This window comes from Somniosus microcephalus, chromosome 2 (assembly GCF_052327205.1).
Source record: "Somniosus microcephalus isolate GS21.2 chromosome 2, FLI_Smic_1.0, whole genome shotgun sequence".
NCBI lineage: Eukaryota > Metazoa > Chordata > Chondrichthyes > Squaliformes > Somniosidae > Somniosus > Somniosus microcephalus.
The window spans coordinates 331,273,726-331,292,182 of record NC_140988.1 but is presented as its reverse complement, the minus strand read 5'-3'; the positions used below and the strand labels follow the sequence as shown (position 1 = coordinate 331,292,182).

Sequence of the window (18,457 nt, the reverse complement as noted above, 5' to 3'; positions counted from 1 at the left end):
AATGAATAGTCAGCATGGATTTCAAAAGGGAAAGTCTTGCTTGACCAACCTTATTGAATTCTTTGAAGTGGTAAAAGAGAGCAGACAAGGGTAATGCAGTAAATGTAATATATCTAGATTTCATAAAGGCCTTCAATAAGGTATCACATAATAGACTAATGAATAAGATCAGAGCATGCGGAGTCAGCGGACAAGTAGCAGAATGGATAGCTAGCTGGCTGCAAGACAGAAAGCAGAGAGTAAGGGTAAAGCATAGCTGTTCAGAGTGGCAGAAGATGGGAAATGGGATCCCACAAGGATCAGTGCTAGACCCACTGTTGTTCACAACTTACATTAATGATTTAGACTTTGGAATCAAAAACACAATTTCTAAATTTGCGGATGACACCAAATTGCGGGGGGATAGTCAATACCGAGGAGGACTGCAACAAATTACAAGACGACATTAATAAACTTGTAGAATGGGCATAAATTGGCAAATGAATTTCAACATAGATAAGTGTGAGGTATTACATTTTGGTAAGAAAAATAAGGAGGTCACATATTACTTGGAAAATAAGAAACTAAATGGGGCAGAGGAGCAAAGGGATCTGGGAGTATAAATATACAAATCAAAGTAGCGACGCAGGTTAATACGGCCACAAAAACGCAAAGTAAGCACTAAAGTTTATTTCTAGAGGGATAGAATTGAAAAGTAGAGAAGTTATGCTAAACTTGTATCGAACCTTGGTTAGACCACACTTGGAGTAATGTGTACAGTTCTGGTCGCCAATTTATAAAAAGGATATAGAGGCACTTGAGAGGGTGCAAAAATGAATTACAAGGATGATATCTGAACTGCGAGGTTATACCCATCAAGATAGGATGAACAGGCTGGATCGTTTTTCTCTTAAAAAGAGAAGGCTAAATTGTTACCTAACAGAGGTCTTTAAAATTGTGAAAGGTTTTGAGAGAGAGTAGACGCAGAGAGAGCCTTTCCTAGGATCTGTCCTTGACCCCCTCCTATTTTTCATCTACATGCTGCCCCTCGGTGACATCATCTGAAAACACAGCGTCAGGTCCACAAGTATGCTGGCGACACCCAGCTCTACCACTTCTTACGACTCCTCCACTGTCTCTAAATTATAAGACTGCTTGTCCGATATCCAGTACTGGATGAGCAGAAATTACCTCCAACTAAATATTGGGAAGACCGAAGCCATTGTCTTCGGTCCCCACCACAAACTCTGTTCCCGTGCCACCGACTCCGTCCCATAGAAGATAGGAGCAGGAATAGGCCATTCGGCCCTTCGAGCCTGCTCCGCCATTCAATGAGATCATGGCTGATCATCCAAATTCAGTACCCTGTCCCTGCCTTCTCCCCATATCCCTTGATCCCTTTAGCCTTAAGAAATATATCCAACTCTTTCTTGAATATATTTAATGAACTGGCCTCCACCGCCCTCTGTGGCAGAGAATTCCACAGGTTCACCACTCTCTGGGTGAAGAAATTCCTCCTCATTTCAGTCCTAAATGGCTTACCGCTTATCCTTAGACTATGACCCCTGGTTCTGGACTCCCCGGCCATCAGAAACATCCTTCCTGCATCTAGTCTGTCCAGGCCTGACAGAATTTTATAGGTTTCGATGAGATCCCCTCTCAATCTTCTAAACTCCAGTGAGTATAAGAACATAAGAAATAGGAGCAGGAGTAGGCCAATCGGCCCCTCGAGCCTGCTCCGCCATTCAATAAGATCATGGCTGATCTGATCCTAACCGCCAATCTACTATCACAGAACCATCTCCTGAATCTAACAGAATTAGACACACGAAATAGGAGCAGGATCAGGCTACACGGCCCCTGGGCCCGCTCCGCTACCCACAGGGCCATGTCCGATCCGAACCTAGACTCATGTCCAAATTCCTGCCCGCTCCCCATAACCCTTAATTCCCTTTACTTCTAGGAAACTGTCTATTTCTGTTTTAAATTTATGTAATGATGTAGCTTCTACAGCTTTTTGGGGCAGCATATTCCATGGACCTACCACCCTCTGAGTGAAGTAGTTCCTCCTCATCTCAGTTTTGAAAGAGCAGCCCCTTATTCTAAGACTATGCCCCCTAGTTCTAGTTTCACCCATCATCGGGAACATCCTCCCCGCATCCACCCGATCCAACCCCTTCACAATCTTATATGTTTCAATAAGATCGCCTCTCATTCTTCTGAACTCCAATGAGTAGAGTCCCAATCTACTCAACCTCTCCTCATATGTCCATCCCCTCATCCCCAGGATTAACCGAGTGAATCTTCTTTGTACTGACTCGAGAGCAAGTATGTCTTTTCTTAAGTATGGACACCAAAACTGTATGCAGTAATCCAGGTGCGGTCTCACCAATACCTTGTACAACTGAAGCAATACCTCCCTATTTTTATATTCTATCCCCCTAGCAATGAAAGCCAACATTCCATTGGCCTTCTTAATCACTTGCTCCACCTGCATACTAACCTTTTGAGTTTCGTGCACCAGGACCCCCAGATCCCTTTGTACTTCAGTACTTTCCATTAAGATAATAACTTGCTCTACGATAACCTCACACTTTCCAGTATTGTATTCCATCTGCCAAATCTCTGCCCACTTACTTAGCCTGTCTATGTCCCCTTGCAGGTTTTTTATGTCCTCCTCACTCACGACTTTCCCTCCCATCTTAGTATCATCTGCAAACTTTGATATGTTACACTCGGTCCCCTCCTCCAAATCGTTAATATAGATTGTAAAGAGTTGGGGACCCAGCACTGACCCCTGCGGAACACCACTAGTTACTGATTGCCAGTCTGAGAATGAACCATTTATCCCAACTCTCTGCCTTCTGTTAGATAGCCAATCCTCTATCCATGCCAGAATATTACCCCCAATCCCGTGATTTTTTATCTTAAGCAATAACCTTCTGTGTGGCACCTTGTCAAATGCCTTTTGGAAGTTTAAATACACTACGTCCACTAGTTCCCCTTTATCCACCCTATATGTTACTTCCTCAAAGAACTCCAGCAAATTTGTCAAACATGACTACCCCTTCATAAAACCATGCTGACTTTGTCCTATTAAATTATGATTATCCAAATGTCCTGTTACTGTCTCCTTAATAATGGACTCCAAAACTTTACCTACCACAGATGTTAGGCTAACCGGTCTATAGTTTCCAGCCTTCTGTCTACTGCCCTTTTTAAATAAGGGTGTTACATTAGCAGTTTTCCAGTCTGCCGGGACCTTTGCTGAGTCCAGGGAGTTTTGGAACATTATTACCAATGTATCCACAATCCCTACCGCCACTTCCCTCAAGACCCTAGGATGTAAGCCATCAGGTCCAGGTGATTTATCCGCCTTGAGTCCCATTATTTTACCGAGTACCACTTCCTTAGTGATTTTGATCGTGTTTAGCTCCTCCCCCCCCATAGCCCCCTGTTTGTCCAGTGTTGGGATATCCTTAGTGTCTTCTACTGTAAAGACTGATACAAAATAGTCATTCAGTGTTTTTGCCATCTCCATATTTCCCACCATTAATTTCCCGGTCTCATCCTCTAAGGGACCAACATTTACTTTAGCCACCCTTTTTCTTTTTATATAACTATAAAAACTCTTACTATCTGTTTTTATATTTTTTGCTCATTTACTTTCATAATCTATCTTCCCTTTCTTAATCAATCTTTCTGTTATTTTTTGCTGTCTTTTAAAGTTTTCCCAATCCTCTATCCCCCCACTAGATTTGGCTACCTTATATGCCCTTGTTTTTAGTCGAATACTATCCTTAATTGCTTTACTTAGCCACAGATGGCTGTCTTTTCTTTTACACCCTTTTCTTCTCAGTGGAATATTTTTTTTTGGAAGTTGTCAAATAACTCCTTAAATGTACACCACTGATCATGTATCATCTTACCCTTTAATCTATTTTCCCAATCCACTCTACTCAATTCCGCTCTCATACCTTCATAGTCTCCTTTATTCGAGCTTAGCACGCTTGTTTGAGATCCAACCTTCTCACCCTTTAATTGAATATGGAATTCAACCATGTTATGGTCACTCATTCCAAGGGGATCCTTTACTAGGACATTTTTAATTAATCCTGACTCGTTACACAGGACCAGATGTAAGGTTGCTTGCCCCCTGGTCGGTTCAGTTACATACTGCTCAAGAAACCCATCCCTAATACACTCAATGAACTCATCCTCAAGGCAGCCCTGCCCAATTTGATTTGTCCAATTAATATGATAGTTAAAATCCCCCATAATTATAGATGTTCCCTTATTACAAGCCTCAACTATTTCCTGATTGATACTCCGTCCAACAGAGTTGCAACTGTTCGGAGGCCTATAGACTATGCCCACTAGTGTTTTTTCCCCCTTATTATTCCTTACCTCCACCCAAGCTGTTTCATTATCCTGATCTTTTGACCCAATATCATTTCTCTGTATTAGTGATTCCTTCCTTTATTAACATAGCCACCCCACCTCCCCTTCCTTCCTGCCTGTCCTTCCTGATTGTTAAATAACCTGGTATGTTCAATTCCCAGGCATTGTCACCCTGCAGCCATGTTTCTGTAATGGCCACAAGATCATACCCATATGTAGTTATTTGTGCCATTAACTCGTCTATTTTGTTACAAATGCTACGTGCATTCAGATAGAGAACTTTCAAAGATGTTTTGTGACACTTAGTTCCTGCTTTTGCCCTTTTTATTACTTTACCTTTTACTCCATACCTTCTGCCCCTTCCTGACACACTCTGGTTTTTAATTTCCCCACTGCTACCTAAGTCTATGACCTTCTCTGTTGTCATTTTTATTATTTGCTCTCTAGGAACCTCCCCCCCACTAGTTAGTTTAAAGCCCTCTCTGCAGCCCTAGTTATATGATCCGCCAGGACTCTAGTCCCAGCACTGGCCAAGTGAAGCCCGTCCCAACGGAACAGCTCCCTCCTGCCCCAGTACTGGTGCCAGTGTCCCAGGAAGCAAAACCCATTTCTCCCACACCAGTCTTTGAGCCACGCATTTAACTCTCTAATTTTATTTGTCCTAGCCAAATTCGCTCGTGGCTCAGGTAATTACCCTTGAGGTTCTGTTTTTTAATTTGACCCCTAGCTGCTCATACTCCTTTAACAGAACCGGCTTCCTAGTCCTATCTACGTCGTTTGTACCAACATGGACCACGACAACTGGATCCACCCCCTCCCACTGCAAGTTTCTTTCCAGCCCAGAGGAGATGTCCTTAACCCTGGCACCGGGTAGGCAGCACAGCCTTCGGGACTCTCGCTCTCGGCTGCAGAGAACTCTTATCTATCCCCCTAATAATACTATCCCCTACCACTACAACATTTCTATTTACTCCCCCCTCTTGAATGGCCCCCCCGTTCCACGGTGCTGTGGCCAGGTTGCTCATCCTCCCTGCAGTCCCTGCTCCTGTCCCCACAGGGAGTAAGAACCTCAAACCTGTTGGACAAGAGCAAGGGCTGCGGCTCCTCCAGCTCTACCTCCTGGATCCCCGTACCTGCCTCACTCGTAGTCACACCGTCCTGTCCCTGACCATGGGCTACATCTGAATTAACTAACTTCATAGGTGTGACCACCTCCTGATACACAAGAGTCCAGGTACTTCTCCCCCTCCCTGATGTGTCGCAGTGTCTGAAGCTCAGACTCCAGCTCATCAACACGGAGCTGGAGTTCCTGTAGCAGCAGACACTTGTCACAGACGTAATCACCGTGAGCCTCAATGGGGTTCACCGGCTCCCACATCTCGCAACAGTAACACATCACCTGCTCCATTCTATGTAATTAATTAAATTTTTTATTGTTAGTTATGGACACCCTCTGCCCGATTTTAGATGCTAGTATGCCCTTTAATTAATTGGATTTAAATTAAATCAATCCCTCTAGTTACACCAGTTAAATGGTTTACCAACAGTCACTCTGCACCAGAAAGGCCTTATTGACTACAACCCACAGAGTTAAAGTTTGAAAAGAGCACCTAACACCCCACTTACCCTAACTCACACTTAGCCCAATCGACACAATCTCTCCTCATATGTCGTTCCTGCCATCCCAGGTATCAGCCTGGTGAATCTTCGCTGCACTCCCTCCATGGCAAGAACGTCCTTCCTCAGATAAGGCGACCAAAACTGCACACAATACTCAAGGTGCGGTCTCACCAAGGCCCTGTACAACTGTAGCAAGACATCCTTGTTCCTGTACTCAAAGCCTCTTGCTACGAAGGCCAACATACCATTTGTCTTCTTAACCGCCTGCTGCACCTGCATGCTTACCTTCAGCGACTGGTGCACAATAACACCCAGGTCTCTTTGCACTTCCCCTTCTCCCAATCTATTGCCATTCAAATAATAATCTGCCTTCCTGTTTTTGCCACCAAAGTGGATAACCTCACATTTATCCACATTATAGTGCATTTGCCATGTTTCTGCCCAATCACCCAACCTGTCCAAATCGTACTGGAGTTTCACGACATCCTCCTCACAGCTTACCCTCCCACCCAGCTTTGTGTCGTCTGCAAATTTGGAGATATTACATCCAATTCCCTCGTCCAGATCATTAATATATATTGTGAACAGCTGGGGTCCTTGGACCGATCCTTGCGGTACCCCACTAGTCACTGCCTGCCACTCGGAAAATGACCCGTTTATTCCAACTCTTTGCTTTCTGTCCGCCAACCAGTTCTCTATCCAAGTCAATACCTTGCCCCCAATCCCATGTGCCTTAATTTTGCACGCTAATCTCTTATGTGGGACCTTATCGAAAGCCTTCTGAAAGTCCAAATACACCACATCCACTGGTTCTCCCTTATCTATTTTACCAGTTACATCCTCAAAAAATTCCAGTAGATTAGTCAAGCATGACTTACCTTTTGTAAATCCTGTGGTGTATGTAACCTGTTCCACCTTAAGAGAACTTAAGCCTGTTCCACCTTAAGAGATGTACTACTTTCTCTGGCTGCTGTATACGTAATACCAGTGGTGACCACCGGTATATAAGTACTGTGTAGTGATATTGTATTTAGTATAGTCATGACCTCCAACTAGTAAAGACCTGTTGAACTTTATTCTTGTAGTCTGTGTCAGTAATTAATCTTAATACAACTGGAACACACAGACTTAACAGTGGCGACGAGTCCGGTTCTTACCCTGCGGCAGTTTATATCCACGGCGGCTTCGTCCACAGAATGCGCGTCGAAGAGAGGCATCCACCCTCATCACCCTGCTGGAAGACACGTCGCGCGGCAGGCATCGAGAACCCGGAGTGCAGAAGACATCCTGAACTCGAAGCCTCCATCAGCGGCAGTCAGCTATCTTCTTTCTACCTCGGTGGTGGGTAAGCCGGTCAGCGACGCGAGCAGAAAGTCGGCCGCGTTGGCTGTACAGACGGGGGGAGGAAGACGGAGATAAGGGCCGGGCCGCATTCGGGCCAAAAGGCGCAGCGCGGGGACATCGATCGCGGCTGGTGATAAGGGCCGGGCTGCTTTTGGGCCAAAAAGGCGCAGCGTTTGGGGCGACTGAAGGCGCGAGAGCCGCGGTGAAGGCGAACGCAGCCGGTGCTAATAACCGGGCTGCAAGAAGGGCTGCGAGGCGCGACATCGGGGAAGCGCGAATGCCCGAGGGAGCCGCAGTGAAGTGGAGACATCGTCGGGGGAGTTACTAACCGCTGGGAAAGGGGAGCAGCAGCGGCACGCCAAACGCCATTGCAGCCAGTGGATGAAGACCGCCAAGCGCGGGAAAACCGCCATTTTGTAGGCGGAGGACGAAGACAAGAGCGGGAAGCCGCCATCTTGGGATAAAATAAAAAAATTAAAAATTGCAACGATGCCTAAACATGGGAACATTAATACCTTTGATAGCGACATCGAAGATTGGGCCATGTATGTAGAACGCATACAAAATTGTAAAGCAAATAAAATCCCAGATGCAGAGAAAGCACTAACTTTATTAAACTTAATGAGTGCGAAGACATACGGGCAATTGAAACACCTTTTATCACCAGATGAACCGGCGGATAAGACGTTCGAGGAGATTGTTACTGTCCTGAAAAATCATCTAAACCCCACGCCGCTGATGCTAGCGGAACGATTTAAATTTTACAGCAGAAGGCAGCTGAAGGATGAAAGCAATGCTGAATATTTAATGGAATTGCGTAAGCTAGCAAAGTACTGTCAGTTTGGAACGGGACTAACAGACGCGCTGAGATAAATTTGTGTGTGGATTATTAAAAGATACACAAAAGCGACTACTCGAGGAGAATGAGCTGACGCTTGAGAAAGCGGTCACTATGGCAGCAGCACACGAAGCCGCAGCGAGAGGCACGGCAGTAATGCAGCTATGGTCGCCGGAACTCAGTACAAATAAATTGGGTTTGAGTACTGTAAAATGTTATCGTTGTGGAAAGACAACACACGATCAGAACCAGTGTTGGTTTAAAAACCAAGAATGCAGAACGTGTGGCAGGCTTGGCCACATAGCTAAAGTATGCCGGTCAGGAAAGAAGACCAGCAACAAAAAGTCACCGCAAGGAAAATACATAAAGGTGCACAAGGTGACAAAGACCAGTTTGAACGAACAGAAGTCAGATTCAGACGCTAGCAGTAATGAACTGGGTAGCTTAAGAGTACACACGTTGGTAAGGATGCAGATCTCCAGACAATTTGGGTCACTCTTCAGATAGCAGGAGTCCAAGTAAAGATGGAATTGGACACTGGATCGGCATTGACGGTCATGAATAAGATAGATTACAAAAGGTTATTCCAACATATTCCCCTACGGGATACGGAGATTATATTGAAAACATACACGGGGCAAAGAGTGTACCCTATCGGAAAGATAGAGGTAAAAGTGGTCCACAAGGGCGAAGAAAGCCAAGTAATGGACTTATATGTGCTACCTGAAGGAGGTCCACCACTACTGGGACGGGAGTGGATTAGGAAAATGAATATAGACTGGCACTCCTTTAAAGCACTAACGGTAGATTCCGGGGAAACAGATGTCAAACCTAAACGATTGTCCAAAATATTGGATGATGCTAAAGAGGTGTTCCAGCAAGGACTGGGAACACAAAGGAATTACGGCAAACATCAAGATTGATGAACATGCACAACCAAAATTTTTCAAAGCCAGACCGGTACCCTATGCAATACGACCTACTGTAGAAGCGGAACTGGAAGCGCTAGAACGTTCAGGTGTACTGTCCAAGGTAGATTGGAGTGAGTGGGCTACGCCCATTGTTCCCGTTATGAAACGTCCTTCGAGCAACAAGCCAGGAGAACCAGGGAAGGTTCGCATCTGTGGAGATTTCAAGATCACCGTTAATCCGGTGCTTCACACGGTGCAGTATCCGCTTCCGTGGATTGAGGATATTTTTGCTTCGTTGTCTGGCGGGAAACACTTCACCAAGATAGACCTGGCGCAGGTGTACTTGCAGATGGAGGTTGAAGAAGAGTCACGCCAGTACCTCACGATCAACATGCATAGAGGTTTGTACCGGTATAATAGGCTGGTTTTTGGAGTGGCATCGGCTCCGGCAATTTGGCAGAGGGCCATGGAGCAGGTATTACAGGGAATTCCAGGCACACAATGTTACCTGGACGATATTCTGATTACAGGTGATGGTGATGAAGAACACCTCGCAAACTTGGAACTGGTGCTCAACAGACTGAAAGAGTATGGACTTAGAGTTAATCGGCAGAAACGTGAGTTCTTTCAGAAGCGGATCTCGTACTGTGGTCATGTCATTGACCGGGAGGAGCTTCATAAGTCCCCTGACAAGATAGAGGCAGTTGTAAAGGCTCCCGCTCCGGATAATGTCTCTCAGTTGAGGTCGTTTCTGGGATTGATTAACTATTACCATAAGTTTCTACCGAATCTATCCACGGTACTGCACCCGCTGAACGCTCTTTTACAGAAGGGGGTACCATGGGAATGGAGCGAAAACTGTAAGAAGGCATTTCGTAAAAGCAAAGAATTGATCACCTCAGAGGAAGTGTTGGCTCACTTCAACCCGACACTGCCTATTCGGTTGGCTTGTGATGCTTCTCCATATGGTATTGGGGCAGTACTCTCACACAAGTTGCCAAATGGCACGGAAAGGCCAGTCGCGTTTGCATCCAGATCATTGACCTCCGCTGAGCGCAACTATGCGCAGATCGATAGGGAGGCTCTTAGCCTTGTATGGGGAGTGAAGAAGTTTAATCATTACCTGCAGGGCCAAAAATTCACACTTCTGACAGACCATCAGCCGTTGGTATCCATTTTTAACCCTAAGAAGGGTGTTTCGGTGATGACAGCACAGCGACTCCAGAGATGGTCCCTTTTCCTAGGGGCACATCAATATCAAATAGAATTCAAAAGGTACAAAGCAGCATGGCAATGCTGATGGGCTGTCGCGCCTGCCACTACCTGAAGCAGAAGAGACGACGAAAGTTGACCCTGTTGTGTTATTTCATTCGACCATCATCGAGTGTTTACCAGTCACCAATGCAAGTATTGAAAGAGAAACCAGGAACGACCCGACACTGTCCCGAGTATACGAGGTGACAGTGAAGGGATGGCCAACACATGGTGATCCTCTGTTACCGGCATTCTCGGCAAGGCGAGACCAGCTGTCCGTCTGCCATGGTACTTTGATGTACGGGACAAGAGTGATTATTCCTCCCAAGTTACGGGAAAGAGTTCTAAAGGAACTGCATGAAGGTCATCTGGGGGGAGTTAAGATGAAAAGTCTTGCTAGGGCTTATGTATGGTGGCCGGGCATTGACCAACAGATAGAGGAGTTGACAAAAAGCTGCGCTGGGTGCCAAAAAGTGCAAAATGCACCTCCGATCGCACCGCTACACCCATGGGAATGGCCTTCAGCCCCATGGCAACGCGTACATATTGACTTTGCTGGTCCATTCATGGACTCCATGTTCCTAATTGCGGTGGACGCACATTCCAAATGGCCAGAAGTGATCAAGATGAATACCACTACTTCAGAAAAGACAATTGCGGTGTTAAGAACAATATTCGCAAGGAACGGATTGCCAGAACAGATATGTTCGGACAACGGACCACAGTTCGTGTCGGAAGAATTCCAAAAATTCTTAAAGAAGAATGGGGTGAAACATTATACCTCTGCCCCATATCATCCGGCGACAAAACGGGTTGGCCGAGAGATTTGTCCAAACATTCAAAAAGGCAATAAAGGCCATGAACGATGATCAGATTCCGTTACAACACAAGGTGGACAATTTCCTAATGGCATATCGAAACGCCGCTCATGCAGTGACTAACCAAAGTCCTGCCATGATGTTTTATAACAGGAGGTTGCGGTCCAGGTTGGACTTGTTAAAACCAAATGTGCGGAGGGAAGTGGAAAACAAACAGTTCCGGCATATTAATAACAAGTCCACTCGAAGTTTCGACGTAGGACAACCAGTGTTGGCAAGGGGCTATGGAAACGAAAAATGGCAGTCCGGAACAATTCGGGCCAGACAAGGACCTCTGATGTACACAGTAGATATTGGTAACAATGTGATAAGGCGTCATGCGGATCAACTGGTAGAATCGAGAGCAAGGGTCGAACCCATGGTTGCGACAGAGACAACTGTGGAAGCCGTTAATGAACCTGAAGCATCTACCTCAGCAGGGACTGTACCTGATGATGACGTCCAATACATAGGAAACCAACAAGAAGAGTCACCTCAGCAACAAGAATCCGAGACCACTGAAAGGAGTTATCCAAACCGAATCAGAAGGCCTCCTGAGAGACTGAACCTTTGAACTGTTTATACCTGAAGTTATATATGTATATATGTTATTATGTTATGTTAGATGGGGATATGACTGTTAAGCTAAAAAGGGAGGATTGTGGTGTATGTAACCTGTTCCACCTTAAGAGAACTTAAGCCTGTTCCACCTTAAGAGATGTACTACTTTCTCTGGCTGCTGTATACGTAATACCGGTGGTGACCACCGGTATATAAGTACTGTGTAGTGATATTGTATTTAGTATAGTCATGACCTCCAACTAGTAAAGACCTGTTGAACTTTATTCTTGTAGTCTGTGTCAGTAATTAATCTTAATACAACTGGAACACACAGACTTAACAAATCCATGTTGACTTTGTCCGATCCTGTCGCTGCTTTCCAAGTGCTCTGCTATTACATCTTTTATAATAGACTCTAGCATTTTCCCCTCTCCCTGGCAACTGTCTGAGGCTGAACCAGACTGTTCACAACCTTGGTGTCGTATTTGACTGCGAGATGAGCTTCTGCCCACATATCCATGCCACCACCAAGACCGCCTATTTTCACCTCCGTAACATCATCTGACTCCGCCCCTGCCTCAACTCATCTGCTGCTGAAACCCTCATCCATGCCTTTGTTATCTATAGACTTGACTATTCTAACATATTCCCATCTTCCACCCTCCATAAAGGTCATCCAAAACTCTGCTGCCTGTATCCTAACTTGCACCAAGTCCCATTTGCCCATCACCCCTGACCTACACTGGCTGCCGGTTAAGCAGCACCTCGATTGTAAAATTCTCATCCTTGTTTTCAAAGTCTAGAACTAGGGGGCATAGTTTCAGGATAAGGGGTCAGCCATTTAAGACTGAGATGAGGAGGAATTTCTTCACTTAGAGGGTTGTGAATCTTTGGAATTCTCTGCCCCAGAGGGCTGTGGATGATGGGTCATTGAGTATATTCAAGGCTGAGATAGATAGATTTTGGGACTCTAGGGGAATCAAGGGATACGGGGATTGGTGGGAAAGCAGAGTAGAGGTCGAAGATCAGCCATGTTCTTATTGAATGGCGGAGCAGGCTTGAAGGGCTGTATGGCCGACTCCTGCTCCTAATTCTTATGTAAATCCCTCCGTGGCCTTGCCCCTCCCTGTCTCTGTGGGCTCCTCCAGCCCTCTGAGATATCTGTGCTCCTCCATTTCTGGCCTCTTGCGCACCTCATATTTTAAATCGCTCCACCATTAGCGATGCTGCCGAGCCCCTAAACTCAGGAATCCCCTCCCTAAACATCCCCGCCTCTGTTTGGGGCACTCCTTGAAACCTACCTCTTTGACCAAGCTTTTGGTCATCTGCCCTAATATCTCATGTGACTCGGTGTCAAATTTTGTTTGGTAAAATACTCTTGTGAAGCGCCTTGAGATATTTTACTGTTAAAAGGTGCTATATAAATGCAAGTTGTTGTTGTTGTTTCCATTTGTGAGGAAGAACAAAACTAGAGGCCATCAATATAAGATAGTCACCAAGAAATCAAATAGGGAATTCACCCAGAGAGTGCAGCTCCACTTATTAGAATCTTACTCACTCTTTGTAATTGTAAATCTACACCCTCCAAGTCTCCTGAACTATCAGGGAAATGTCACCAGCACATGAATCACTGTAAAGAAAACCTCCCTGATCATCTGCTTTGGAAGACCTATGCTGTCAAGGTCAAGCGATGTACTGTGGGAGAAACTAGCTACAATGCATTAGCATGGGAGCAGGGCTTGAACAAAAAAGATCAACTGAAAATCCACAGATATGTTATAACCTGAATATTATTTTGACATATGTACAAATAGGTCACAATTACCTTTGAAACAAGCCTTGGTAGCAAGTTTGGAAGACAGTATATAAAATTATATTTATTTTAGAAGAATGGGACACAAAGAAATAGGTATAAATGCTAAATTTCCAACAAAAAAACTCCCCGACAGACTGGTAAATCTCCTTCTAATTGGCCTGCTGTGCCTCCCTGATGCGCTATCAATTACTCATAAAAGACTGAGAGTTAGAAGAGTAACTAAAGGCTTTTATTAACAACAGAATGGAGGTCTGCCTCGAGTGGTCGACCGGTCCAGGATACAAGGGCTGGGGAGCAGTCACCTTTATACTAGGACCTGTGGGAGGAGTCAGCCGAGGCATGTCCAGGCATGTACACAGTGGAATACAAACAGGACAAACAGGAATACAAACAGTGGTTTACCACACTCCCTCTACCCTCAGTTGAAGAGCTTTCAGCTGCCTCAGAAATATATTTTGGAACCCCTCCACAGATAAAACCCCACTACTCACTTCACTACCTCCTTCCCTTCCTTTAAAAACTTTCTTAAAACACATCCCTTTGACTAAGCTATCAGTCACCTTTCCTAACCCTCCGAGAAAGACACCTTTTCTGCTCTTGAAAATATCTTGGGTGCTATGTAATTGCAAGCCTTTTTTCTGATAAAAATCACAAACTTAATTCCCTGATCAGCCAAACATCATAACCAGACTGGGCATAGATGTCACAAGACAAGACTGCTCTATTATCCACTCTGAACTCCCAAAACTGTCTATCACCACGCTTCTTGTAAACAGTCCCACCATTTCAGCGCCCAGTAGGGAAACATTCTATCACCGTCCAAGACTTCTGATCTTCAGCCATGCCCAGACTTGACTTGTACTCACTTGCTCATTTTATTGGCTTGAAGAGATAACCTACTTTGATGAAAGACGTTCTTAAAAATGAATACAACTCCCCTTGTTTGAATAAGATTGCAATGTTTCTTTCTGATCACAAATCTCACTAACAATTTCTCAACGTTGTCTGCCCTGCACATGTGCCTATCGTCACCCTTGTCCCCTTAACACCCCGCTCATCCTTCCTTCAGCACGAGTCACCCTGTCCACTCAGACCATCTTAAAAAGTTTGGGAAAAAGTGACTCCCCAATATCTCCTAAATGTTAACAGTCTCTATGGCAGTTCCAGTAAACCTGGCGTCTGATTATAATTTTCTCTCCACCCCCCATCATAAAAGTGCGACAAGACAACTCAAAAGTCCAAGGAGAAGTAAATAAAGGGTTCCACCCAGCCTTAACTTATCGCTTTCAAATGTTGGCAGAAAGTGCCAGCATTTTCCGCTTTTAATACAAGGAGAAAGGGACTGCCTGGTTTGTTTCATTGACTCCAAACATATATGTAAACATTATCGGTGCATATTTAGAGTGACTGACCTCTGAGGAGAGACATCGTGGAGGCGCCTCTGCCGATTTCACAGTGACTTGTCAGCTCAGCTCAGGGCAGCGGCAGGCTTCACCGCACCTCCAGCTCTCCATTCGGGGTACAACATTCAATTCGCTGCTCACTTACATTTATTAAATAAGTCACCGCAGTGCAAAATGAAATAGCGGCTTTGCAGCACAAACTGTCGTTGTGCAATTTAACTGAAGGATCCAAGTAGGTTTCAGGCAGGAACTGAAACATTTTGACGAAAGTGTCGAACTAAATTATCAACCCGTGCAGCTGCTAATCATGATTGACAGGGCAGGTGGCCATTGGAAAGACGCCGCGCCGTTGATTGACAGTTAGCGGAGCCAATCGATGCCGCCCTCCTCCCAAAGGTCGCTGTTCACCCCGCCCCCCGCGCATGCGCACTCGACGCGGATCCAGCGCGAAGGCAGGGCTCGAGTAGCAGGTCAGGTTGAGCAAGGAGGTGGTTGTAATTTTTAATTTTTTTTAAAAGTAGGACGTTTATCTGAGAGGAGCTGAGTCACTGCTTCTCAATGAGGAGACGGATTCAAACTGAAGCGGGTCAGTCCCCTATCTCTGTAATTGATTGATTGAATGAATGAGTGTAAAATCCGTACCCAGATGAACCTAGATATTTTCCTTATATGATCGGGCCCTTGTGTTTGGGGAGCCTGAGATGATTCAAGTAATTTTTGGCGATGGGACCCAGTCTGTGTGTCTGTTCTTCAGGCCCTGGCTTTAACAAGTGTCCTCTCTATCGGTTTTCATTCGTTTCTTATTTTAGATAGAAACTTTACAATAACTCTTTTTTGGGGCGGGGGAGGAAATAATCAAGTCTTTGCAAAATGGACAATATGTAAACGGTCTGAGCACCATGTTGTGTGAATGACACCTGGTGCTCCTTTGTCACTAAGATACAGTCACGTTGCCAAGTCTTCCTGAATACCGTGTCCTTCCCCCACCCCAAGTTGTTTCATTTCTTTCATTAATCCAGTTTTAATTTGGGTGTTTTTAAAATATATATATATATTTTGGGAGGGGCTTTGTATTTGTTTTAATTTAGTATGGATGGGGAGAATAGAAGTGATGGGAGTTGTCATAGTGTTATAATTTTTAATTTTAGCAAGGTAGGTGTCTGAACTTTAAGAAAAGTGGTCAATGATGACTAGCCCACTGCGCAATCTGAGTTCCAAAGTGAACGTTACTGATGGAGTTAGTGCTGGAAAAAAAGTCTGAGACCATATAAACAAGCATATTGGGCTGAAGGATGGATCTCGTGATTTAATTTAGGGAGGACACTGGGAGATATGCATCAAGGAGAACTGCAGTGTACGTTCAAAAAGCACTTTTTCAGTAAAATTTTCAAACTTCTCTGCAGTAGGAAATAATAAAGGAACAAAGAGAGGGCCCATATTTGGTTGTTTTTTTTACACAACGGGGACTAAATGGACTGCAATCCCCCCCCCCCACCCCCAGTCCTGCATATTCCATTGTTAATATGTATCTCAAATGTGTTTAAAATATTAGTAATTTATGAGGATATTGGGTGAGAGCAGGCATTTGGTTTGGTTTTGATGCCCTTCCCCCATGGTCAAATTGCCTGCTGATACCATCTAGAAAAATGTGAAGAATGGGATCATCAAGATGTGGAAGGATCACTGGCACTTGGAACTGAACCCCAGATTGAGTCAATGCCTTTGGGGTGGAGGAGGGGGAAGACAATTGCCACTCGACAATTTTTCCTCTTCTGCAGCTGGTGATTCATGTTCTCCATGCGCTGTCAGTAGAGATGGTAATTCTTAATGTATGAATCTAGACAGTGAAAGTTGTCTGTTGGAGGGCCATCACAGCGAGACATCCACACATGCACTTTGCAGCAGGTGATACTGGTCGTCAAGAGTAGGAACTGTTAATTTTTTCCCACCTCTAGCACAGGGATCCAAAGGACAATTGTAGCACCCCAGCTGCTCGTGTGGATGATGGATATCTTGATGCAGGTTGAACCTGGTCTCTGTCTGAGTTCCATACTGGACAGTGTATTTACTAACTGAGACATCAAAGGAGCTCAATAAAATTAGTTTTACAAATAACAAGTGTGTCATTTCCTTATCTGCTCGGGATTGAATACATATTGCAGCAACCATGATCATTGGACATTTCCTCTGTTTAAATGTTTACATTAAAAAATAGACATGTCTATGTGCATGCTATTAAATCACTAAGAATACTTGGAGATGAGGTTAAAATAAGAATCGTGTAGCGCCTTATCCAGGATTAATTAATGATCTCATAGTAAAGGATACTCTAGGGAAGAGTGATCATAACATGATAGAATTTCACATTCAGTTTGCGGATGAGAAACTTGGGTCTGAAACTAGTGTCTTACCCTTGTAATTGCCTTTAGAGTCATAGAGTTATACAGCACAGAAAGAGGCCCTTTGACCCATCGCGTCCGCACCGGCCATCAAGCCCTGTCTAATCTAATCCCATTTTCCAGCATTTGGTCCATAGCCTTGTATGCTATGGCATTTCAAGTGCTCATCCAAATGCTTCTTGAATGTTGTGAGGGTTCCTGCCTCTACCACCCTTTCAGGCAGTGAGTTCCAGATTCCAACCACCCTCTGGGTGAAAAAGTTTTTCCTCAAATCCCCTCTAAACCTCCTGCCCCTTACCTTGAATCTATGCCCCCTCATTATTGACCCCTCTACTAAGGGGAAAAGTTCCTTTCTATCTACCCTATCTATGCCCCTCATAATTTTGTACACCTCAATCAGGTCCCCCCTCAGCCTTATCTGCTCCAAGGAAAACAGCCCCAGCCTGTCCAGTCTTTCTTCAGAGCTGAAGCGCTCCAGCCCAGGTAACATCCTGGTAAATCTCCTCTGCACCCTCTCCAAAGCAATCACATCCTTCCTATAGTGTGGCGACCAGAACTGCACACAGTACTCCAGCTGTGGCCTTGCCAGCGTTTTGTACAGCTCCATCATAACCTCCCTGCTCTTGCCTTCATTAGCCGAGGCATAGAATATAAGTATCCCATATGCCTTTTTAACCACCTTATCCACCTGTTCTGCTGCCTTCAGGGATCTATGTACATGCACACCAAGGTCCCTCTGATCCTCTGACTTTCCTAGGGTCTTACCATTCATTGTGTATTCCCTTGCCTTGTTAGCCCGTCCAAAATGCATCACCTCACACTTTTTAGGGTTAAATTCCATTTGCCACTGTTCCACCCATCTGACCAACCCATCTATATCGTCCTGTAGCCTGAGGCTTCCCTCCTCACTATTTACCACCCCACCAATTTTCGTGTCATCTGCGAACTTACTGATCATACCTTTTACATTCACATCCAAATCATTAATGTAGACCACAAATAGCAAGGGACCCAGCACCGATCCCTGTGGTACCCCACTGGACACAGGCTTCCAGTCACAAAAACAACCTTCCA

At 44.9% G+C, this 18,457-nt stretch overlaps 1 protein-coding gene and 1 non-coding gene across 2 annotated transcripts in view; one reads left to right on the top strand and one right to left on the bottom strand.

Annotated features, from left to right (window-relative positions):
• acaa2 (acetyl-CoA acyltransferase 2) overlaps positions 1 to 15,229 on the bottom strand; it is a 65,321-nt gene extending 50,092 nt beyond the window's left edge. Inside the window, exon 1 of the mRNA XM_085974957.1 lies at positions 14,994 to 15,229. Within this exon, the coding sequence (XP_085831083.1) occupies positions 14,994 to 15,009 (16 nt within the window). The 5' untranslated portion in view covers positions 15,010 to 15,229. The remainder of the gene's footprint in view (positions 1 to 14,993) is intronic.
• Positions 15,230 to 16,161: 932 nt separating this feature from the next.
• LOC147123581 (small Cajal body-specific RNA 18) lies at positions 16,162 to 16,250 on the top strand. Its single transcript, XR_015075153.1, has one exon.
• Positions 16,251 to 18,457: the final 2,207 nt, after the last annotated feature.